This window comes from Bombus affinis, chromosome 7 (genome assembly GCF_024516045.1).
Source record: "Bombus affinis isolate iyBomAffi1 chromosome 7, iyBomAffi1.2, whole genome shotgun sequence".
Taxonomy (NCBI): Eukaryota; Metazoa; Arthropoda; class Insecta; order Hymenoptera; family Apidae; genus Bombus; species Bombus affinis.
The window spans coordinates 6,284,858-6,309,497 of NC_066350.1; the positions used below are offsets into that span (position 1 = coordinate 6,284,858).

Sequence of the window (24,640 nt, forward strand, 5' to 3'; positions counted from 1 at the left end):
AATGTTATAATATGTTATAATATATATGAACACTAATTTATTATTTATATAATACCTGATAATACATATATTGAGATCTATTTTATGTATTACATCTAATTTAGTAAGACATAAAATAAATTCTGCTGTATGTTCACTGATCATTGCTATTTATTTTACATTATCAATATTCTTAAAATCTCTTAAATTTTGTTAAAGCTAAGGAGGTTCATAGTCAACGATTGTGTTCCATGATGAGAAAACGAACATGACACTAACTCAACATTTCAACTTTTGTTTAATATTTGTGATCAAAATTTTAAACAGAACCTTCTAAAGTTAAAGTGAAATACAAATTAAAGCATGTACTCATTTAGTTCGCGGTTTGTATTACTTATAATGACTAATCTGTATTCTAGCCCTCTTGAAGAGTTGTCTATACTCTTTCGAACAACAATTTTTTACAACAATATATTTGAATCGAAACGTTGAAACTGATAACTTCTGAAAACGTATTAAACAAGGGTTTATTAGATAAATAATATCGAAAATATACCATGGAAGAATATTTAACCCTAGTTCTTAATCAAAAAGATATACGAGTGAACAAACAAAAGCTTGCAAGTAAAAGCCGCTATTTCGCGTCTCTTTTTTCACACAATTTTAGTGATTCTCATAACCAGGAATATGTTATTAATTATGACATTGCTCAAAGTACTTTACAGGTTATTTTTATGTTTTATATCAACTAACGTAGAAAAATGTTTATGTATTATTGTCGTAATTATTTAATTTTTATGCTTTTAGAATTTTGTTGATTGGGTTCACAATGACAGACGTATAAGTATTCATTATCAACCCATAAAAATTTCTCTGATAAAGTTTATGCAAGATAAACATTTTACAGGGTTATTGAATTTGTTACAGTTGAGCGCATTGTTTATAGTTGATGAATTAACAAATGATATTGTAAATATTATAGCTTTACAATGGTTGTCACCACAGAAAGTAATCAATATATGGTTATTAGCAAAAGAGTTAAACATGAAGGCATTACAAGATATTTGTATGTCTGTCTGTTTAGATAGGTTTGAGGAAATCCCTGTAGATGTGCTTGTCAAATTAGCCGCAGATGATATTGTTCAATTATTAAACAACGTTAATATAAGAGTTTCCTCAGAATCATATTTGGAAAATATAAGGAATAAATGGATAATGCATCACGGGGTAAATGATATTGATCTTCTATCATATTTATTTACATGTGATCTCTATAGTATATATAAAATATTTTAACTATAGAATTCAGATATTGCGCATATCAATCAAGGAAGGCAACTTAAGTTTATAAGGGGAACAGTTATCTATGAAACATTTGAAGATGATACAAAGGTTGGATATTTGTGTACTTGGGATGGTAATGTTTTAAATAAATGTGAACAATTAAAAAGTATTCAACATCCAGATAAATGGTTATTTGGGATGCAAGTTATTAGTAGAGGTATGCTCCTATTAAGTTGCATATTTTATTAAGAAACACATTTCTAATCATTGAAAATATTGCTTTAGGTTTCAATGTGTATACAGTTGGAGGAAACATAGGTTTAGGAGGCACACAATTTAATAATGTTATTTCACGTTATTGTCTTCTATCTAAACAATGGTATTATGAATCAACGTTGCCAGTTCCAAGAAGGCATATGATTGCTGTGTTTCTTAGTAACAAGTTGGTCATAGTTGGTGGTGTGGGAAGGCATAGATTAAAATTGTATTCAGTCAATATTCTTGATATTCACACAGGTTAAAAATTTACATTATGAAATATAGAAAATATTCATGAAAGTTCCAACGTTAATGCGCAAACAATTTCAGGTATTTGGAAAGAAGGCATGCGCGTTCCTGAGAGTTTTACCAATATTCCTCCTCACTGTGTTCTAAATGGAAAATTGTATATGTTGAAATCATCTGTTTATATTTATTATCCCAAAGAAGATTATTGGCAAACTATATCGATACGCGATGATGATGTTATTGAAAGAGTAGATACATTTCTTACATGTGATACAACGCTACTTTTTGAAGGTAATAATGCATAAAAAGATATTGACGATATTTTTATTTTTATATTTACATTTATAATAATTTTTAATGATTTTTGTAGAGGATGATGATTTAGACGAAATGATTATTACTAGAATCGAGATTACAAAAGACAACACTGTTTGTGAGAGAGGAGAATGTATAAAACGCTCTATAGAGAATAAGGAACTAAGGACGTATGTTGTGGATGTAGAAAGTAATTGTAGGCTTCAGTTAAGATACCTGAAATCCTCTAATATCGGTATAATGATGATAAATAATATCAGTCAACAAAATGATAATCAATATTTGCATTCACACACGGAGGAGAGAGACGAGTTCAAAGACTATATTTTTCCACAATATAGTTGCTTTAATATCATAGATCCCCGTACTTTGTACAATACCACGTAATTAAAATCTTTTTACTTGAATATGTTGTAAACGACTTTATGAAATCATAAGGGAAGTAGTGAAAGGAAAATAAAAAGTCCGCAACTTTTATATTTGAATCATCTTTTTTATTTATCTGAAATTTTGTAACGGAAGCAGTCTTCAAACATGTATAACACGACAGTGCGTACGATTACATGGAATAAGGATGTACATTTCGGCAGTGTTAAACTCTTTCGTATAGTCATCTAGCAAGATTGGTTATTGTTGTTTTAACGTACGAGGATGCTGGTTATCCTGCTGAGTCTGACTATTGCGAAAGTTTCCTGTTTGTTATTTAACTGCCGTTTGTGTACGATTGTGTACTTAAAATATGCAAATTCGTGTATACAGCAAAGCTCGTATTAGCGTATAGATTGCACGTGCTATCCGTATTGCTTAACACTTTGGATTCTTCTTTCATCATATAATGACATGATTTTTTTTTGCGATATGATAAGCACACAAAAAGTAAATGATAATTTACATATAGAATAGCATGAATACAATAGTTTTCCAATTTCTCTTTTATACACGAGCGTTACGTCGCCTATGACCGCGATTATTTTCAAGTCGCACATTTATATAGTTCATTTTTACAGTTTTTTTTTTCTCGTATTGTTGTCCTCCCGATAATATTCTAGAAGCTGAAAAGAGACGCATTAAAACAAACAAATAATTAAATTTCGTGAATCGACATGCTATCTTAAAATACATGAGATATGAAGATGAGGGCGAAACTTTGGATGAGGTAAGGGGAAGAATAAAAACTGTATATATACACAGATCTTATCAAACCTTGTCGTTTTGCGTTTTGACACGCGCGAAATCAACGATTTCATTATTCGTTGGTAACGTTCAGGGCGAAAGCAGCATTGGTCTCACCCTTCTTGCCGATCGCGCGAGCAACATACTGACCCACATCGCTGGCTGTACATGCTTTGATACGCAACTCGAACGATTTGTCACCGTCTGAACTGAAGAGGTACCTGCTACTAGATTCTGGGAGCGCTTTTCCGTCTTTCAACCACGTTACTGTATCGTTAAGAATAATAATAATGTAATAAATGTAATAAATTTAATAAAATTTGGTAAAATTCTGTGCTTCGAATTCTCACGACTAAAATAAACGTTTTCGCTTACCTTTCAGAGGCGCGGTTTCAGTCTTGCATACGAATGTAACCGATTCGCCTTCGCTTACCGTTGCAGATTGTGGGAATGTCGTGAAGACTGGACTCTTCGGTTCCTCATTTGGAACTGAAAGCAAAATACTTTCGTGAATCATTGTACCAGATTTCATATCGATCGGTTATCGGCGTTTGCTGCAAGCTAATAAAATAAATTTTTGAAATGAACGTTAACGTACCAAGTACGTTTAATGTGCACGATGAGAAGCTCTCTCCTGCGTCATTGAATGCCTCGCAGGTATAAGTGCCAGAGTCTTCAGGGAAGATTTCGGCAATGTTCAGTTTATAGATATTAGCCTCGCTGCTGTACTGGAAGTCCTTGCTAGGTTTGATTTCCTTGTTGTTGTGAAGCCAGATCACGTCGAATTTCTTCGCGCCGATTATTCGACAGCTCAAGGTCACGGCTTCGCCATCCTTTACGAACATGCTGGTTACGTGATCTACGATCTTTGGAGGCTTGTCATCGGTCTTTTTCTTCGCGGCTGCATTTGCCATGGCTGCAATGAATATGTTCATTTAACCATTCCGCCCCTTTTCCATAGTACGATTTCTAGTTTCACTGATTACTGTACTTACGTTTCACGGTTAATTTGCAGGAGGTAGTTACGGTACCGATGCTATTGCTTGCTTGGCAAGTATATTCACCCTCATCCTCGGGGAATACCTCATTGATAACAAGAGTCGCGACTCCGCCTTTGTACTTCAAGCTCATAATTTCCGACGAACTCAGCGTCTAATGGAGGAGAAAGCTTATTAATTTTTATCCTTATAACAAAATAGAATTGTATTACAAAGTGTGATAGAATTCACATTTATTACTACAAAGCGTTATAGAAGTACTGAATTTTATGAAATTTAAATATCAAAATTCGAGGATCGCGATAAGTTCTCCAGTTTTTTATATGTATACATGTAAGTACTTGCCTTGCCATTCTTGGACCAGGTGACTTGTGGTTCTGGATCACCGTCAACGTTTACGTTAAGTTCCAGCTGTTCTCCATCATTGATAGTAAGATCGCTCAATTTTTTCGTGAATTGCGGTGCTCTCATCGAGTCATCCGGAGGATCTTTAAAGACGATATTTAAGCAAAACCAGTTATTAGATAATTCACTTGATCATACAGTTTTTCAGGTGGAAATAACGTAATTAACGTACAGATTAATTCCTTTGTCGTACTTCTAGAACGAGATGGACTACCGGTGCTATCGAGTCCGTATTTCTTGGTATTTCGCTTCTCTGTGCTGGACTCTGTAGCCTAGAGAAATTGTATGTATCAAATACTTATTTTTTTTATCTATTACCAGTTTATCTATATCTTTTTTTAATCAAATATTTAGTTTCTCTGCTCCTCTTACTTTATAGGAAGATGAACTCGAAGCATTGTATTTATTGGTGGTAGAGCTACTGTAATTATGACCCTGTGTGGTAGTGGAACTGTATCCACTGTATCCACCGGCTTTGTGTACCGTTATGATCGGAGGTGGTGCTGGCTTCAGCGGCTGCTCGATGAATTTTCGATCTACGAAATAATATTTCAGTTTCATACGTTGCTGTTAGATTATATTTTCTCTAGCAAACGCAAAAAAGAAACGAGAAGTGCGACCGTAAAGCCGAACGCCAGGAGCAATAAAGCAGTATCAAAGTCACTTGCAAGAAAAATTAAGCAAGATCGCTGATAATGGCAGTTTCATGGGAGCTGGGGAATTGCAATATAGTTTAGGAATAGCTAACTAGGGGCAAGATAATAAATTTTGTTATTATTTACAAATTATGGGTCACCAAAAGGTTGATCAATCATGTTTTTCTTACAAAGATGTCTCCTAATTTGGCAACAGATAGATAAGAAAAATTATATATCCGATTGACAAGAGTTCAGGTCAACCGCTATATATAAATAATCTGTCTCTTTTCCATCACGTGTGTATCTCATAAGTTAAAGATCTCTCTTCATTTTTTCAAAAACTGCAAATTTGTCCAACGCTCGACAATTTCGTTACTCGTTCAGATATAGAAATTTCCATACATAGTATGATAGACATACGCTCCTACTTTTTGAGAATATATATATTTTTTTATATTAACCGTATAAGATAATCACTGTCAACGAGAAGATATCGATTTTGTCGCAGACTGATAGAGACTCTAAGGAGAAATCCGCAAAAACCGGAGGGGTAAAGTAGACTCAAAATTTTTTGCTACGCTCTTCAATATTTACATATTAACCATAATAAGCAATAAATTGATTTACTTGCGGTACTTGTTAAAAAAAAAAAAAAAAAAAATTCCTAGAAACATTCCTACTTTTCAAGATATTACAATGATATTAAAGGAATAATGTTGTACAGGGATAATTTGTTTTAAGTAATTGTACAGGGATAAATTGCGTTTTACAATTAATGTACGATTAAGCGGGATTGCAAGCAAGAAGGGGCTATAGTCCAAAAATTGTACCTCCGGAATGTAGGAGGTCGTGCGCTAATTTCAGTTGCTCCTCTGTTTCTCCAGTGCCTACAAACAAATATTTCATCAGTGTTTTACTATAAATACTAGTAAAAGTGTAAGTAGAAATAAAATAATATAGGTATACATTTTGTATCAAGTGAAAAAGAAGCATCTTTTTTAACACGTGTCACCAAGAAAAAACTTTCAATTCATAGTCGATAGTCGTCATACGATGAATGAAAATATTTTGTGGAATATAATGGTACAAAATTAATTATGCAGGGTGGTTTTTTCATCCTGGCTTTCTAAATGTTTTAATTACTCTCATTGATATAAAATATTGTATCAAGACAAAGTTCTGTTGGCCCTGGACAACAAATATTGTGATTTACGATTTTTCCTTAGACATCGTTTTTTTTTTCAAGATTTCAAGCTCAACGTTATTCTTTGAAGATCGCAACTAAGATATTAACGAATCACACTATACATTTCACTGTATATTTCCGCGTGAATGGAAAGTCATTGGAAATCAGTTCTACGGTGAACGTGTTAAATTACCTTCAACGATGACTACGCAGCTGGTTTCATCTTTTCCATGTTTGTTCGTCGCGATACAACGATATTTGCCGCTGTCTTCCGGTTTGCAGTCGATGATTTCCATCGTGACGACACCGTCCGAGTTCGTCATCGCGTAGTGATGTTTGGAGAGCTCCTCCCTGTCTTTGTACCATTTCACCGTCGGTGGTGGATTGCCAGCGAGACAACAAAGGAGTTTGCACGTTTGTCTGACTTGAATGACACGTGGTCGAAGGAGGAAGGTGAAGCTTGGCGCCGATTCAATCGTCTCCAACCAGACATTATAACCGAGCGGTTCTCTCCTTCGGACTGGATGCAGTTCTGGTCTGTATTTTGGAATCTCCTTAGGTAGCGCTGAAAATAAAAAACGATGAGTCTTTTAATGTAATTAATCTGGCTAAAGAGAAGGAAAATAGAAACTCGGAGGGATATTTGTAGTTAAGTAAATAAGATTTGCATTAATAAAGTGATATCAAATTGCTCGAATTTGGACAATTTGACTAGTTTAAAGGAGATTTAAGGTTCCATACGTACGTTGCACGTTCAGGAAAACGACCTCTTCTCTGTAGCCGTAATGATTCTCTGCCCTGATCACGTACTCTCCTCTGTCCTCTAGTTTCACTCTGTTGATGATGAACGTGTAATCATCGCCGTGATATCGTTTCATGAATTTCACGGATTGTCTGAGTTCCTGATTGTTGTGGAACCACGTGAGAGTGGGAGAGGCAATTGCGATTACGCGACACGTGAACTTCACGCTCTGCCCTTCGTAGGCAAACGCACTCGTCGGTTTAATGACGAATCTAGGTGCCGCTTGTCGTCGATCTGTATAGAAATTTAAAATGTTACTTGCGCAAATGAAATCTTAGTTTCCTGAAAATAAAATGAATCGAGAATTTCGGAAGCTAAGGAACATCATCCCTTACCGAACGAGGAATCGTAGATCTTGTACTTCTCGATCAACAATTTTCTGAGCGAAGAATATTCGGCTAGCCGACCAATAGGAAGAACGTATTTGTCCCAGTTCTCGTATTTGGCTCGCAGTCTGTCTCTGAAGTTCAGGTATCGACTGGTTGCAATTGGTGTTGTACGGTTGCTGTGATCACCGGTTAACCATGGATGAAGGAGACATTCATGGGCAGTCATACGTTTCCTAAATGCAAACAACATCTCATTAATGTGTAACTCTATATCTACAATGTACGCATTGAATTTGTTGAACGAGCCAATATTATCAACACATTTTAAGCGACAACGTACTCTTTGTTCTTGACGAGCAACCGCCTAATGAAGTCCTTGCCTTCTTCGGAGACGTCGCGGAACGCTTCTTCGTCAAAGTCCCAGTCGCAGGCCTTAACGTTCTTCAGAGTTTCGATGTCGTTGTCTCCGGCAAACGGCGAAAGACCGCTCAATCTGTACAATTAGCTTTAATTAGATCAACCAGTTAACTAAGTGATTTGTTAGTAGTAGTTAATAGTAGTAACCAGTTATGTAGATGCTAGTAATTTTCGTTTTTCAAAATTAATTATTTTAAATTGGACGAAGAAAAACAAAAACCGTACAAGGAGAATAGCATAACTTGAGTTTTCTTTGAGTCATTAGTTTTTCTAATTATCTTTGCAGGTTAATCGAAGGGGTTCGTAGACGTATTCGACTCAAATAAACGAAGCTTACAAAACGTAGGCCAGAACACCGCAAGCCCACATGTCCGTGTAGAAACCAACAGGTTCGCGTTCGACGATTTCAGGCGCAGCAAATTCTGCCGTGCCGGTACTGATCTTCACCACTTCGTTAGGATCGAGCTTCGTAGCTAAACCAAAATCGATCAGTTTGACATTGGTGCTGTTGCGTGTCTGGCACATGATGTTTTCAGGTTTGATGTCTGAAAAAGAGGAACAATAGATTTAATTAATTTTCTTTTTCTCCCTTTTTCTTATTTCTAATGTAGGTAGAGTCGAATCGATTGGAGGACCGACAGCTTATGTAATCGAAGTTCATATAGTACGAGTTCATTCATCTTCTCCATTGCTAATGATTTTTCTTCAATTCGTTCGTATAATTACCTAGATGTATAATATTCTTCTCGTGCATATGTTTCACGGCTTCGCAGATCTGTCTCATATAGTTGATAACTTCAGCCTCGGACATGGTGTAACCTTCCGCTGTGATTCTCTCGAAGAGTTCACCACCGGACAAGCTGAACGAAGGAAATGAGATTAGAAATTGAAGCAAAAACAGCTAAGCCTGAACAGCTAAGCCCGATTTATGATCGTAACAAGATATGCAGGTGTACTTACAACTCGAAGATCAAGACCATCTCGTCATCGTCCTCGAACGCGTCATGAAGATTGATCAACTTGGGATGATGCAGTTGATTCATTATGTCGATTTCCTTCCTGATAAGTTCCTTTTCCATTGCATGAGACACAGGGATAAACTTAGCCGCGAATATGTTTCCAGTAGCTCTCTCGCGACAACGATGGACCACGCCAAACGCGCCAGTTCCAATCTCTTCAAGAATATCGTATCTGTCATACACCGAGATGTGTTTAATTTCAACCGGCTGTGGAACGTATTTGCTATAGATATCGAACACGAATTGGTCGTAATCTCGTGGCTTTTCGTCGCTTCGTCCGCGGATTTTCTTGCCTGTCTCGTCCACCTTGTATTCTTTCTGTTTGTATTCCCTCTTAATCGTTCCCTTTGTCGTGATCAACGGCGTGACTTCACTCGGGTCAGATCTTCCGTAAATGTTCTCAGCGCAAATTCGGAAGTCGTACTGATGTCCAGGACTGAGGCCAGTAACCGCCATAGAGCAGAATCTGGTGTTGCCGACTCTGATCCAGCTGGTCATCGGATGTTCGCGTTTCTCGACAAGGTAATTAGTGATGTTGCTACCACCGTCCCAAACTGGTGGTTTCCAGGTCAGAGCCAACGAGTCGTGACCAATATTGTCCACCTGTGGGAATCTGGGCGGATCCGGTCTGTCGCTGATTTGGATCTTGATGATCGCTGTGTCTTGACCCATGTCGTTCTCAGCAGTGATTCGATAAGGTCCTGAATCGATACGGCTACCGTCTATGATGGTAAGAACAGCGTGTCTTTCCTTCACCTCCACGGTGTAGTGTCCGCCAGATTCGATCGTCTCTCCTTCTCTGACCCAGCTGATCTTTGGTTTCGGATATCCGGTGAATGGAATCTTGATAACCACGTTGACACCCTTGTCGAAGAATGCAGTGTCTCTGAACCTCGGCGGTACGTTCAATTTCGGTGGTGTCTTGATCAGAAGTTCGCCCTTAGTCGATTTGACGCCGCATTTGTTCACAGCGCGGCAGACGTATTCATCCGCGTCCTCTCCAAACACATCGTGGATGATCAGGTTGTGCGTGTCGCCCTCCGAATATATGTTGTATCGAGATCCACTGACGATCTCGCGAGCTCCCTTGAACCACGTGATCGTGGGTTTCGGGATACCAACGATCTTGCACTGGAAGTGAGCATTGTGGTTCTGCACGCAGCTGACCTTGTGCAAAGGTAGAATCACTTCCGGAGCTTTGGCTGCCTGAGGATCGGTGATCTTCACGGAAGTCGAGGCCTTCGATTCTGGTCCGAGACCAGCAGCGTTTTGAGCGAACACACGGAACTCGTACTGCCTTCCTTCGATCAGGTTGCTGATGTTAATTTGAGTGGGTAGACAAATAACGACGTTCACGCGCTGCCAGGCTTGGCTACCGACTTCGCGCTTGTCGATCCAGTAGCCTTGTATCTTCGAGCCACCGTCCGATTCTGGTTTCTCCCACGAGAGATTTACGAAGTCTCCGCCAACCTCGGTGACCTTTGGCGTTCCTGGAGGGCCAGGAGGATCGAATGGTGCCTTGGCCTTGATAGGATTGGTTCCCTCGAGCGGAGGTCCCATTCCGTTGTCGTTTACGGCCATCACGCGGAACAGATACTCTTGTCCTTCGGTCAGACCCTGTACCATGAAGGAACAATCCTTGCAGAAGGAAGAAACGATGATCCAGTGAGTGTGACTGACGTCGCGACGTTCGACGACGTAGTGAGTGACGCGAAGACCACCGTCGTACTTAGGAGGTCGCCAGGTCAGAGTGCAAGTGTGTTTATCGATATCTGTGACGTCGAGAGGTTCAGTCGGTGGTCCAGGTAGTCCAGTGATGTACACGTTGAACGAACCACTGACGCTACCGCTGTCGTTCGAGATCGAAAGATCGTATACTCCAGCATCGTCTTTCTGAATGTCCTTGATGAAGATGATGAGGTACTCGTCGAACACGGTGTACTTGATGTGACTCGTTTCCACCACCTTGCGACCATCTTTCTTCAAAGTAATGTCCATCGGTTGGTCGCCACTGTAGTAGATCTTAATCTTCGTGTTGTCGTTTTCAGCCAGGTACAGGACATCCGGCATGCGCTCGATACGAGGCGGAGAACCGATCTTTAATCGACCTGTAGTCGTAGCCAGACCGAGTGGGTTTGAGATCTGACAGCTGTAGTCGCCGTCGTCTGCGTCTGTGACTTCGGATATCACGAGCCTGTAGATTCCGTCGAACGCCTCCGTGCGGAAACGACCGCCGACCGTGATCTCTCTGCCATTCTTCAGCCACCTAGAATTCGTAAAATCCAATTAGATGCAGTGTTCGATATGAAACGAAAAATAGCGTGTCGAATTGAAGAGTAGGAAACGCTTCGAAGAAACAAACCTTGCGGTCGGTTGTGGTTTTCCTGTGGCCTCGCATTCGAGGACCAGAGTTTTGCCGAGCGGTACGTTCGTGCTGATTGGCAGAGTTCTGACGAATTCTGGCTTCTCGCCACCTTCCACCTCGCAGATCTTGACGGGCGTGGTGCAGGAACTTGGTTCGGATCTTCCCGCAGCGTTCACCGCGAAGATTCGGAATTCGTAATCTCCTCGTTCGATCAGATGTAGAACAGTGTACTCTGTGTCGGTGACGTTGTATTCGTTGCATTTTGCCCAAAGCGCGCTTCCGACTTCGCGTTTCTCGATCACGTAACCGGTGATGCGGCTGCCTCCGTCGGAAATCGGAGCTTCCCACTTGAGATCGACGTAGTTCTTGCCAACCTTCACGACCTGTGGTGTGCCTGGTGGTGAAGGCACGTTGAATTTGCTCTTCAGTTTGAACGGTGCTGATGGCGCGCTAGGTTTGCTGAAGCCAGCTGCGTTCTTCGCGCGTATTCTAAACTCGTATTCGTGTCCGCTCAGTAAATTGTAACAAATGTAGGTGGTGTCTTTGACCAGGTAGTCGTTCGCCACTCTCCATGTGGCATCGTCTGCAGGATCGCGGAATTCGATCTTGTAACCCTAAAGAGAAAAAAAGCAATCGATTGATTTTTGTTTTGTTTCGAATATAGAGCGGAATCTCGATCATTCGGCTTCATTGCAATCGAGGAAATTCAGATCTATCGAGATCCACAACTGCTCCGAATGTTTTAGAAAGTGACAAATTAATCGGAGAAACTGTTTCAATTTTTCATACTGTCTTTCGTCAGCTTTTACCGTATGATTTATTCATCATAGTTCATTTCCATCTTAAAAGATCTACAAGTAATGATGTTATTAATATACATACCTGAATACGAGATCCACCATCGGATATTGGTCGGGTCCATACAACGGTTGCGTTCGACGTATCCCAATCGATAACACGTGGTTGTCCAGGAGGTTCGGGTACCGTGAATGGGAATTTCGCGGTAATTGGTTCATCGGCTTGCAATGGTTCTGATATTCCGTACTGGTTCTCCGCACGGACACGGAAGTTGTACGTACGGTTGGGTTCAAGACCGATTACGTCGTAATGAGTGTTTCTTACGAAACTGCTGAGTTTCACCCAATACTGAAATCATTCAACATGGCATTTTAGAATTAATCAGAGGAAAGAAAGGAAATCGTTCGATGTGTAATCTAATAGTTACATAGTTGTACGGGTATAGATAAAATTTCAAAAATTTTTTTAGAGAAAAAGAAGAAGAAAGAGAAGTTACTTACGCCAGCCGGATCCAGTTTTTCAACGACGTAATTTGTAACGGGTGAGCCGCCATCGTCGAACGGAGGTTTCCAAGACAACGTACAAGTTTCAGGAGTGATATCAGAAATATCAAGTGGTCCTTGCGGTGGAGATGGTTTATCTACGAATATAATCAGTCGTCAAGTACTTCGATTCTAAAGTTTCTTTTAGCATAACTAAACAATTATAACTGCTTAAAATAATTATAGTAGCAGACGCAATAAAACCATTGGTAGTGACGACAGCTTAATTATTTTGAACAAGGTATTTGCGTGAAAATAAAAGAAACTTTCATGCTGATGCTTACCCACAACGAGAACCTTGCACGAAGCAGAATCAGTGCCAACAGTGTTCGTAAGGTAGATCGTGTACGTTCCAGTATCGGATCTCTTGGCTTTCTTATTGATGAATTGTGAGGCGACATCCGTCGTATCGAATTTGATTCTTTCGCCTGTAAGGACTTCCTCGCCGTTGATGGACCAGCTTGGTCTTGGTTTTGGATTCGCTGTGTAAGGAACGGTTATCGTGAACGGTTCTCCGGCAATCACCGTCATGTCACGGATGCTGAGGTCGGACGTGATCTTTGGTGGGACTGAAATAAAATCGAGTAAAATCGTAATCACAACAGTTTGATATCACTTTGAGCATCTTTCGTTTTTAATAGCGAGATTATGGATTTTTAACTCTACCTATTCTTAAGTAAAATTACTGATATATAAATAAAATATGCCTAAGAGCAAATGCTTTGAATACTTACATGGTGGTGCACTGGCTCTAATCACGTCAGAGTTGGAACTCCATGGTCCTCGTCCAGCAGCATTCTCTGCCGCGACGCGGAATTCGTAATCGTGATTTTCTATCAGACCAGTTACTCTATAAAATTTCAAACGGTTTAGGTTTCTCAATTTGTTTCTCATAATCGAGTATAATTTCAATCGTTCGAAGACACGAAACAAGCTTTACCTATAAGTAGTCTCATGAACGAGAGATGGTGTGGCTTTCGTCCATTTGTCTTCGCTCAACAAACGTTTTTCGATGACATAACCAAGGATAGGCGAACCTCCATCGTGACGAGGTTTGGTCCAAGTAATAGTAATGCTATCTTCTGTCGTTTCAACGCCTTTTGGAGTTCCAGGTGCTCCAGGTGGATCGAATGGATGCCTGGCCTTGATCGGATCCATCGTGGTTACAGGATCCGAAGTACCGTATTGATTTTCAGCCATCACGCGGAATTCGTACATGTTTCCGACTGTTAGATTCCTTACTCGACAGAACGGTGTCGTCACATAGCTGCTCACCTGTTATAATAATATAAGAAAGTTAATAAAAAAGGATCTCGAAGAATTTTTTTCAAGGAACCGCATTAAATACCTCATGATTCAGTTAATTCTAATAATTTTCATTTTAATAACTGGTAAATATTTTTGAATCACAAGTAGACAGACGCAGAAAAGCCGATACCAAAAAGTCTTACGATTTCTCTGGAAAGAAATCCTATAGTATACCTGAAAAGCTCTGCTTTAGACTACAAACCTTGGACCACGTGCCCCTCGATTCTCGTCTCTCAACGACGTAGTTGGTGATATCGGCGCCTCCATTGTCTTTCGGTGGGTTCCAGAACAGCGTGAGAGCATCTCCGCCAAATTCATCAGCGTGAAGATTCACAGGTGGATTTGGACGGTCCAGAACCTTAACGTTCACAGTGGCGGTGTCGAAGCCGGAAGAGTTGCGTAACTGTAGACGGTACTGTCCACCGTCCGAACGTTTCGCATTCTTTACCACAAGACTGTGGAAGAAATTATACGCGATATTTATCCATGTTACTAATTATCATATGTTGTCTTTTGTCTGTTACAGGTAAGCAACGTTTCAACGATATTCTTCAGAATAAGACATTAAGCAACTAACGAATTTATTACACAATTGAACAGTTAACAAACATACCTAGCATAGTCGTCGCCCAATTGTTGATGTACACGCGGATCTGTCTCATCCTTGATAACATCGTTAGCAAACCATGTGGCAGTGGGCTTGGGGAAGCCAATGTAAGGCACGTGAATGGAGAAGTCTTCACCAGCGCGAACAGTGATGTCGCGAACTCCTCCGAGGTCCATGACAGGTTTGTTGGGTTGTTCCTCGATAACGATGGGATTACTTGGTCGGCTTGGATCGCTGTTACCGACGTCGTTCACTGCGATCACTCTGAAGAGGTACTCCTCGCCTTCGGTGAGTTTCGGTACCGTGTACACGTTGGTCGGTATCAGAGCGCCATTAACGTCGTCCCATTCATCCTGACCTCTCTGCTTCATTTGGACGATGTAGCCTCTGATCTTAGCACCACCGTCGCTACGTGGTGGTCGCCAGCTCAACGTTACAGAATCTTTCGTTATCCTGTCAGGTTTCGGTGGCTCGGGAGCATCAGGACGCACTAAAATACATTGGATGATCAGAATATGAGAACAATCGCTTATCTTTCGACGATCTGTCGAAACATCGTGACCGTAGCGGGAAAGAAACGAGTAACCATTTTGTTATACTTACAACGTTGATGTCCAGCGGTAATAGGTTCAGTCGGTTTACTGGGTTTACCAGGTCCAGCTTCATTGACGGCAATAACTCTGAATTCGTATTTAGATCCTTCGTGAAGATCTTGCACCGTGAATGTCGTATTCGGAGTTGGATAGTTGTTGACTTTGAGCCATTCGCCACCCCGTTCTCGTCTTTCCACATAATATCCTGTAGGCAGGAGAATTAATCGGTAAATTTATACATAAATTAATATACATATAGTAATAATTTAACAGAATGTAATTTAATTAGAAAATTACAAACAGGAGGAGCAGATGGAATTTGTCGCGTAATACTAGAACATGATTTTAAAAGCATGACAATGCTCCTAAATGCAAAACTGTAGAAAATATCCAAAATAGTATACTCGTTATGATATTTAACAAATGAAACAGACCTCTATTTTGATCACTTTCTTTGGTTATATTATATTTAGTTATATAGAAGAAAAGAAAAGAATGACGTCTCACCGGTAATAGGTTTGCCACCAGTATTGAGCGGTGGATTCCACAAAAGACTACAGCTGTTGGGTGTGTATCCAAGGATTTCGGGTTGACTGGGTGCATCTGGTGGATCGTATGGACTCTTGGCGACGACTGGTTTGCCTTCCAGTGGTTCAGACACACCGTACATATTTTCAGCTCGCACTCTGAACACGTATTTCTTGCCCTCGGTAAGACCTTTGGCGGTGTAGCTTGTTCTCGGGCAGTATCCCGGTGTTTGACGCCAGTTATCGGCTCCATACTCCGATACCTCAACGATGTAGTTGGTGACGTCGGATCCACCATCATCCAGAGGTTTGTTCCAGGATAAGGACACGGACTCCTGCGTGGTGCCAGTGTATTGTAGGGGACCTTGAGGCGGTCCTGGTCTATCGACCACGATAACCTCGATGTCGGCTGAATCTTTTCCATGCTCGTTCGTCGCTGTGACTGTGTAAATACCGCCATCTTCCCGGACCGATTTTTCGACCAACAAATTCGTGCGATCGCTCTTGGTTTCGGTCTGAAAGTTATTAGAAAATTAACGGTTGAGATATTATTGATTTGCATGAGTCGATACTCATACGCAACAGATCTGAACTAAAGTTAAACTATTTGCTTACCGATATTCGAAGAGTTTCGAGGAGAGGCTTCGAGTCTTTGGTCCATTCGATAGTGGGAGTTGGCGCTCCGGACAATGGAATGTTAACATTGATGGGTTCTCCGGCACGCACCTTGATCTTGCGTCCAATCAGCGCGTCCAAATTCAATTTCGGTTTCTCTTTCATCGGTTTCGCGATGAATACGGAGGACGTGTCGCTAGGTTTGCCCGAGCCAGCGGCGTTTATAGCAGTTACTCGGTATTCGTATTGATGACCTTCGGTCACATGGTCGTCATAATATTCAGCATATCTCGCTGGCTCTTTGGTCAATTTCAACCAGCGGCCAGTTGCGCGATCGCGCCGTTCCACGTCGTAACCGATGATCTTCGATCCACCGTTGCTGATCGGTGCCAACCATTTGATCTTGATGTGGTCTTTGTCCGCGTCGACACATTCTGGCTTTCCAGGTTGTCCAGGCACAACTGAATAGAACAAACAATTTGTTAGGGTTTTCCAGTAAATATAATCGGCAAGTGTAATAATACTTATGAGCCGTAGTATACATATCCGATGATAGAGTAGAGAATTTACCGAATTGGTTCTTGGCGACGATCGAGTGATCTGTAGTCAAAGGATCTGAGCGGCCTTGAAGATTCTCCGCGCATACCCTGAACTCGTAAGTCGTACCTTCCAGCAATCTCGGTACTGTGGCGTGATTATACTTGGGATTGACGTGAGTGACAGCTGGTACCCAGCCACCACCATGGGTCAAGTCACGTTTCTCGATTACGTATCCACTAAAAAGGATCGCAAAAAGCGTTGTATTATTTTACGCTTATCACTTTGTTTCGTCAAATCGTCAATTTAAGACGTCGGTACTCACGTGATCTCGCTACCACCGTTATCTTTAGGTGGTTTCCATGACAAGGTAACCGACTGGCTTGTAATTTCTTCGTACTGCAGAGGACCTTCTGGTGGACCAGGTCTGTCGAGAACGATAACTTGGAAGCTACCTTCGTCTATTCCGCTGCTGTTCTTCAACAACAAGTGATACAATCCGGAATCGGATCTTTGAGCGTTAACAGTATGAACAATGGTGTGATAACCGATCGAGGTAACAGTTGTTCTATCGGTGGTCAGTAGATCGCGACTTCCAACGGTCCAGGTAACTTCCGGAGTTGGTTCACCGACGAAGTCGATGTCGACGTGGAAGATGAGACCAGCCTTGATTCGAATGTCTTGCAAAGGCGTCTTGATCTTTGGAGCCACTAAAATATTGAATTATTTTATTAATAAAATGTTTGGATAGTTCTTTGTAATAATTAGGCTGTGGATGTTTATGCAAATTAATATTTTTACGAGTACATAGAAATTGAATCTAAATAGAGATTTATTTCATTCTTTACATATGTATTATAAAGAATACTTAATAACAATCGAGAAATAACGAATACAGTAAAAATATACTCACAGTAACGAGGTTTGGCAGTGATGAGATCGCTTGGCTCCGATGGTTCTGATTGTCCAGCAGCGTTAACAGCAATTACACGGAATTCGTATTCTTGTCCTTCCGTTAAGTCAGGCACAGTTGTATTTGTCTGATTTGGTGGAACGTGAACCGCGTTGACCCAGTATGGACTACCCTTTTCTTTCTTCTGGACGATGTATTCTGTAATGGGAGAACCACCATCGTTGCTTGGTGCTGGCCATTGCAGATCGACGTGATCTCTGTCCCAATCTGTGATCTGTGGTCTTCCAGGAGCGTCGGGTTCGTCTACAAATACAAAATCGTATTTCTATTAGATCTGTGAACTTCTTGTTAACTTTTAGAGTGTGATTTCTCCTTGTTTTCCTTGTAATTTACATCATTCCGTTTTTTAAGGAATTTACTACTATAATTGATGTTTGATAGGCCATTTTTTATCATACAAATAATTAGAAATCTTTGAATCGTTCATAGTCGAACACTAACCGAACAAATTCTTAGCGATGATGCTCTTTGGTGCTTCGAGAGGATCGGATTCTCCAATGGTGTTGACAGCTTTCACACGGAAGAGATACTCCTTGCGATGCGTCAGTCGCGCTACTTCGTGGCTCAATATCGTGCTCATGCCAGCATCGGACCACGTGCCTCGCGACAGATCCATTTTTTCGATAATATAGTGCAATATGGGGCTGCCACCATCGTCCAACGGATGGCCCCAGGCTAAGTGACAACCTTCCTTGGTGATTTTGCTGATCTCGAGCGGTTTCTGTGGTGGTGATGGTCTGTCGAGGACGGTGACTCTGGCGCTCGAACTGAAACATTTTATTTCGCTTTATCTAACTATACTAAAATAAACAGAAGTTCGTTATAGAGATCGTATAAACGGAGTCCTACTACACTTAAGTTCCACTTTGTCATAAAAATTTGAATTTACATAAACACCTACAGTCTAGTTATCATAGATTCGAAATTACCTGAATTTCCCGTGTTCGTTCTCCAAAGTGAGAGCGTAACGGCCAGTGTCAGAGCGAACAGAGAATGGAATCTCAAAGGTGGTTTCGGTATGTGTAGTATACATTTCATGGCGAGAATCGGCCATAATCACTTCTCCGTCCAGGGTCCAAGTGGCTGTAGGTTTAGGCGATGCTTGGATAGGGATGATGTAGCTGATCTTCTGTCCAGCTCGAACAACCAAGTCGCTCAGTGCATGTGGATCGAAGGATGGAGCAACTGTGAGAAAATGATCATACATATACTCTTTGTTCAAAAGATAAACTTAAGTAAAGTTAAATAAAATTAAATTTGAACGTGGTGTTTAAGTTTGAAAGTACATTTTACACAGAAAAAAGAAGAAAGGAATTCTTTACTTACGGAAACGTGGTTTTGCAACGATAGGGGAAGAAGCTTCGGATGGCTCGCCAGGACCAGCTTTATTAACAGCGATGACCCTAAACTCATATTCTTGTCCTTCAACGAGGTCTGGTACCCTGGCGCTAGTTTTAGTTCCATCGATTTCCAAAGCCTTCTCCCACGTGCCGAAACGAGGTTTCTTTTCGATGATATATCCTGTAATAGGTGAACCACCATCTTTTTTCGGTCGTGTCCATTCCAAGTCGACGTGATCCTTGTCCCAATCAGTGGCAACAGGTGTTCCAGGTTTGTCAGGCTTGTCGTACGGATCTTTCGCAGTAATGGTATCCATACCAGTGAGTGGCAACGATTCACCTTGTTTGTTTACAGCACGCACACGGAACTGATAGTCATGGCCTTCGATCAGGTGATCCACGTGTGCATAAGTCGAGGAAGCTTCCGCTACTGGCACCCATCTCATGTTCTCTGTATCCATCTTCTCCACCTGGTAATATAGAATTTCTGAACCACCATCGTCTTTCGGTGGGCGCCATTTCAGGTCGCAACCGTTCTTTGTCACGTTGTCGATCCTTAAAGGACCTTCCGGTGGTGCTGGAATGTCGAGGACGTTCACAGTTAAGGTGGCACTGTCTTTGCCGTTGATGTTCTTCGCTTCCAGAGTGTACACGCCTGCATCGGAACGTTTCGCTTCGATCACACGAACTTTGGTGTTGTAGTCTTCGTTTATGATCTTGATGCGATCGCTCGGCACGAGTATCGTGCCCTTCAGCGACCATTGTTTGGTTGGTGGCGGTTCGCCGATAACAGGAACGTCGAAGTCGTAGAAGCCACCGGCTTTCACTTTTACATCCAGCATGTACTTCCTGTCGATCTTCGGTGCAACTGAAAATGAACATTTTTTTATCGACATATATACCTTTGACGAGGGAGGAGGGGAAGAAAAGAGATAAAGAGATAATTACGGTTCTTAGGCCGAGCCAAGTGGGATTTAGAAGCGTCAGAGGGTTCACCGGGGCCAGCTTTGTTAACAGCTCTAACGCGGAATTCATAATGCGTGCCCTCCACGAGATCGGGCACTCTTCCACGATTTACGTCACCCTCGACCTCTGCGCATTTCTCCCAGGTAGGACTATATTTGTCTCGTTTCTCTATGATGTAACCAGTAATAGGTGAACCACCATCTTCTTGCGGGCGATCCCATTGAAGTTCGACAAAGTCCGAGTCGTAGTCGCTGACGGTCGGAGTGCCAGGTTTTCCCGGCTCGTCTAAAGATAATAATTATGTTTAATAAGAGAAGCGATCTAAGGTATAACGAGATTGTAGATTTTTACGTAAATCTATATCCTTATAAAAATAAGTAAAGAAATAACATCTGAATGGAGATTTGTTTTGTAGCGGCACATGAGTCATAGGACGATTCGGATCGAGAGTGACTCGTGTTATTATTTTGCCTCGGGTATTGACACCGTTCTGATGTACGAGATTTAGAAGTAAACAAACTCCGGATAAAACAATATCGCCGCTACGTACAACCGGCAACCGGAGTCGAATTCAAACTTTCCGGTATAAATAGACCAACTCTCTCTAGGACATTCATTATTCATTATCCAGTATCCTTATAGCGAGTAGCATTGAACCTGCGATGATTACGACGTACTATACTAACTCTGTATTTTTGTACTCAGTGTGATTTTTAAATATATCTGGCTATCACAAGTATTCACTAGCTTCGTCATTTAAAGCAACACGTTTGATATTCACCACAGTTTCTCCTATTAAAAATTACGTCGAGAATTCTACATTGGATATTTGAGATATTTTTTAATATCATATCCTTTATATACAAAATAATACAAGACTTATTATACTTGAATCTAATCAATTGATATATAAACGGTACGATAAAGACAATGGCGTACAAGTACTTATTGTAGCCACTATGAATGAATTTCTCATGCAGCGACCTAATATTTCTTTACTTCCATTCATGAGATTACGAACCTGCGTAAACTATCGAATGAAAGCTCACACTCACCGAATGGATTCTTCGCTTCGATGCCCTGCATAGCCGTGAGCGGTTCCGATTTGCCTTGCTTATTAACCGCGCGGACTCTGAACTTGTACTTGTGACCTGGCGTAAGTCCTTCAACCTGCAACGAGGTCTGCGGTCCATCCGTCTCTCCTGCAGGTACCCAGCGGCCAGTCGCTTCGTCCATCTTTTCCACGACGTATTTGTCGATTGGTTGGCCACCGTCGTCTTCCGGTGGTTTCCATGATAATTTGCATCCTTCCGCGTGCACGTCAGATGCTCTGAGCGGTCCTTGAGGTGGACTCGGTTTGTCCAGAACCGTTACCTTGACAACTGCTTCGTCCATGCCATTTATATTCTCGGCGGTGATAGTGTATCTTCCAGATTCCGCTCTGGTAGCATTTCTGACGCTGAGAGTCGTGTTGTAATCCACGTGCTTTACTTTTATACGCTCTGTCGGTCGCACCTCGCGCTTTCCCAACATCCATTTCGTGGTTGGAGGAGGTTCACCCGAAACCTTCACGTCGAAGCTGAAGTTTTGACCAGCTTTGATTCTGACCTCCACCAAATTCGTACGATCGATCTTCGGTGCTAGGTTTCGCGGCTTGGCAATGATCGTTGGCGTCGGATCCGAAGGTTCGCCAGGGCCAGCCTTGTTTACGGCTCGCACGCGGAACTCGTAAGGCTGACCTTCTATCAAGTCAGGGACTGTGGCTGACGTTTCATCCGCTGGTACTTCTACGGCCTTCTCCCATTCGCCGTATTTGTCTTTCTTCTCGATTATGTAGCCAGTAATAGGCGAGCCACCGTCGTTCGCTGGCGGTGTCCATGCGAGATCGACGTGGTCCTTGTCCCAATCGGTAACACGCAGATCGCCTGGTTTATCTGGTTCGTCTAAGAATTTACAATAATAAACGTAATTAAAAATGTCGACGACGAACGACCTCGTTAACGTTGCAAGCAGATAAATACTCACCGAATGGATTCTTAGCTATGATCGTTTGTTCCGCTTCCAGAGGTTTAGACTCTCCCTCGGCATTTACCGCGCTAACTCGGAACAGATATTCTTTGCCCGGTGTCAGTCCGCTTACCTCCAGATCTATTGAAACACAAGAAAGTTTATTCGTTTATCTGACATTACAACGATATTTCTGTATAATATGATTATAATATTAAAAATTGTACGTGTAACATCGATCTATGAAATACAAGCTTCGAGGAAGCGACTTTTTAAAAGAATGCCTTTCAATTACATGGTTAAAATTATAAATATATAATCTGAAATAATTATGGGACTTACTAGGTTCGGTAGATCGGCCGCAAGGCACCCAGCATCCAGTCTCTGGGTCCATTTTGTCCACTTGATAGTACTCGATCGGGGTGCCACCATCGTCTTTCGGTCTCTTCCATTTCAACTTGCATCCCTCTTTGTGAACATCAGTTACTTGAAGCGGACCTTCTGGTGGCATTGGTTTGTCCGTGACTGTGACTTGTATGGTGACAGAATCCCTTCCAGAGGAATTGGTGGCTGTGACGCTGTAATCGCCGCTGTCGTCGCGCGACACAGGACGAATGCTGAATTTGGTGCTATAATCGGAATTGTCTATCTGCACTTTCCTATCGGAATGCAGAGGAATAGCTCCGTATCGCCACTCGATGTGTGGTGGAGGCTCGCCGATCACATTAGCATCGAATCTCAGTAACGAACCAGCCGACAGAGTAACATCACGCAGATTGCGCCGATCGATCTTGGGTGCCACTGTCGAAATGAAATTTATATGTAAGCCATCGCTCGATCAAGTGCCAAAAATCGATTTCACTGATGATTATTTATAGAGCATTGGGTGCGTTATCGTTAATGATGTCTATCCGGAAATTATGTATGATATTATATTTGCGACGAGGATACTGCTTCTTTTGTCTCAGGGATACAAAGCGATGGTAAGTTGGATCGTTGCCACGATCATTGAAAGATAGATTCTTCGAAACTCGATACACTTCGTTAAATCGATAACGAGGTAACGTGAAAACGTAACCTTATTGAAAAATGTAAAGTAACGTTAGCGCATTGAAATTAATAACGAAATACTTACGATAGCGTGGTTTAGCGGTGAACGTCTTGCTGGTATCGCTAGGCTCTGACTGTCCGGCTTTGTTTACAGCTATCACGCGGAACAGATAATCGTTACCCTCGATGAGCCCATGAACGAGACCCTTCGTGGTCGGTACTTCGATTTCCAAAGCCTTTTCCCACATTGTACTGTATTTGTCTTTCTTTTCGATGATGTAGCCGGTAATGGGTGATCCACCATCGCTGACCGGTTCTTTCCATGTAAGCTCAACCTGGTTAGCGGTCCAATCGACTGGTTCCGGCGCACCAGGAGGACTTGGTACAGCTGAAAGAAGTTGTCACTGTTAAATTTCTTGCGAGGCTTCTAAGCTCGTTCGTTCGTTCGTCTGTATCGTTGCAGAATGGAATGATTAATTTACGGGCAATTAGAATCCAATAATTTCACTTACTGAATGGATCTTTCGCTACGATCGAGCTGAATGTTTCCAGTGGTTCCGATTCTCCTTCTTTGTTAAGCGCCTTCACTCTGAACTTGTATTCGTGTCCAGGTGTCAGTCCTTCCACCTTCATTTCCGGTCCTGTCGTCTTGCCGACTGGTAACCAAACACCAGTGTCTGGATCGAATTTCTCCACGAGGTATCCCTCGATGGGTTCTCCACCGTCGTCCTTTGGTTTTTTCCACTTGAGCGTGCATCCTTCTGCGTGAATATCGGACACTTCCAGTGGTCCTTCTGGTTTGGCAGGTTTAGCTGCGAAAGAACCATAGGCGTAAGTAAGTTGCGCAAGTTTATACAAATTTAGATAAATATATTTATTCGAGACGATATTTATCGAAATAACGCTCGACTCTAATTCGAAACAACGAAATAAATGAACACGTACAGACAACGGTGACTTCGACTTCCGCAGTGTCGGATCCATACTGATTGACAGCTGTGATCTTATAAATGCCGCTGTCTTTTCGTTCGGGTTTGTCGTTAAAGAACTTGGTATTGTATGGAACGTTCTGTATCCTGCGGAACGTTGTTTGTTGAATACTCTTGTTGTTGAGAACCCATGTAACATCTGGCGGTGGTTCACCGATGATTTTCACGTCGAAGTGGAATCCTTCGTTCTCGCGTACTGTGATGTCGCGTAAGTTCTTCCTGTCGATCTTAGGTGCAACTGTTGGAAAACAATCGATCAATCGGTACTTCAGTCGAGACGATCGATAATACAGTTTCTTAGGAGTCAAACTGATCTCGATTGTATTTTCTGTTTTTAACCGAGTATGTGATTAGCGTTCAACTTTTTATAC

At 41.5% G+C, this 24,640-nt stretch overlaps 2 protein-coding genes across 42 annotated transcripts in view; one reads left to right on the forward strand and one right to left on the reverse strand.

Annotated features, from left to right (window-relative positions):
• The first annotated feature begins 87 nt into the window (after positions 1–87).
• On the forward strand, positions 88–2,570 carry LOC126918757 (uncharacterized). The gene is made up of 6 exons (XM_050727136.1): positions 88–704; positions 787–1,206; positions 1,282–1,480; positions 1,549–1,779; positions 1,852–2,061; positions 2,141–2,570. Exons 1-6 carry the CDS (start codon positions 537–539, stop codon positions 2,470–2,472), a joined length of 1,560 nt encoding a protein of 519 aa, XP_050583093.1. The 5' UTR covers positions 88–536; the 3' UTR covers positions 2,473–2,570.
• LOC126918722 (twitchin) overlaps positions 2,558–24,640 on the reverse strand; it is a 77,793-nt gene continuing 55,710 nt past the window's right edge. For all 41 annotated transcript variants that reach the window (XM_050726973.1, XM_050726971.1, XM_050726965.1 and 38 more), the window contains 40 exons: positions 24,226–24,507; positions 23,793–24,092; positions 23,366–23,668; positions 22,573–23,031; positions 22,249–22,371; positions 21,279–22,166; positions 20,206–20,508; positions 19,244–20,125; positions 18,847–19,102; positions 18,359–18,684; positions 17,858–18,160; positions 17,270–17,654; positions 16,978–17,183; positions 16,408–16,868; positions 15,773–16,307; positions 15,276–15,470; positions 14,679–15,162; positions 14,268–14,520; positions 13,698–14,032; positions 13,492–13,607; positions 13,042–13,326; positions 12,716–12,855; positions 12,300–12,563; positions 11,415–12,031; positions 8,994–11,318; positions 8,760–8,893; positions 8,371–8,578; positions 7,957–8,109; positions 7,623–7,849; positions 7,231–7,521; positions 6,679–7,050; positions 6,130–6,186; positions 5,034–5,197; positions 4,834–4,933; positions 4,602–4,744; positions 4,254–4,410; positions 3,857–4,174; positions 3,634–3,747; positions 3,289–3,525; positions 2,558–3,137 (listed from right to left, as the gene is read on the reverse strand). In XM_050726973.1, the coding sequence (XP_050582930.1) occupies positions 3,332–3,525; positions 3,634–3,747; positions 3,857–4,174; positions 4,254–4,410; positions 4,602–4,744; positions 4,834–4,933; positions 5,034–5,197; positions 6,130–6,186; positions 6,679–7,050; positions 7,231–7,521; positions 7,623–7,849; positions 7,957–8,109; positions 8,371–8,578; positions 8,760–8,893; positions 8,994–11,318; positions 11,415–12,031; positions 12,300–12,563; positions 12,716–12,855; positions 13,042–13,326; positions 13,492–13,607; positions 13,698–14,032; positions 14,268–14,520; positions 14,679–15,162; positions 15,276–15,470; positions 15,773–16,307; positions 16,408–16,868; positions 16,978–17,183; positions 17,270–17,654; positions 17,858–18,160; positions 18,359–18,684; positions 18,847–19,102; positions 19,244–20,125; positions 20,206–20,508; positions 21,279–22,166; positions 22,249–22,371; positions 22,573–23,031; positions 23,366–23,668; positions 23,793–24,092; positions 24,226–24,507 (13,658 nt within the window). In that variant the 3' untranslated portion in view covers positions 2,558–3,137; positions 3,289–3,331. The remainder of the gene's footprint in view (positions 3,138–3,288; positions 3,526–3,633; positions 3,748–3,856; positions 4,175–4,253; positions 4,411–4,601; positions 4,745–4,833; positions 4,934–5,033; positions 5,198–6,129; positions 6,187–6,678; positions 7,051–7,230; positions 7,522–7,622; positions 7,850–7,956; positions 8,110–8,370; positions 8,579–8,759; positions 8,894–8,993; positions 11,319–11,414; positions 12,032–12,299; positions 12,564–12,715; positions 12,856–13,041; positions 13,327–13,491; positions 13,608–13,697; positions 14,033–14,267; positions 14,521–14,678; positions 15,163–15,275; positions 15,471–15,772; positions 16,308–16,407; positions 16,869–16,977; positions 17,184–17,269; positions 17,655–17,857; positions 18,161–18,358; positions 18,685–18,846; positions 19,103–19,243; positions 20,126–20,205; positions 20,509–21,278; positions 22,167–22,248; positions 22,372–22,572; positions 23,032–23,365; positions 23,669–23,792; positions 24,093–24,225; positions 24,508–24,640) is intronic.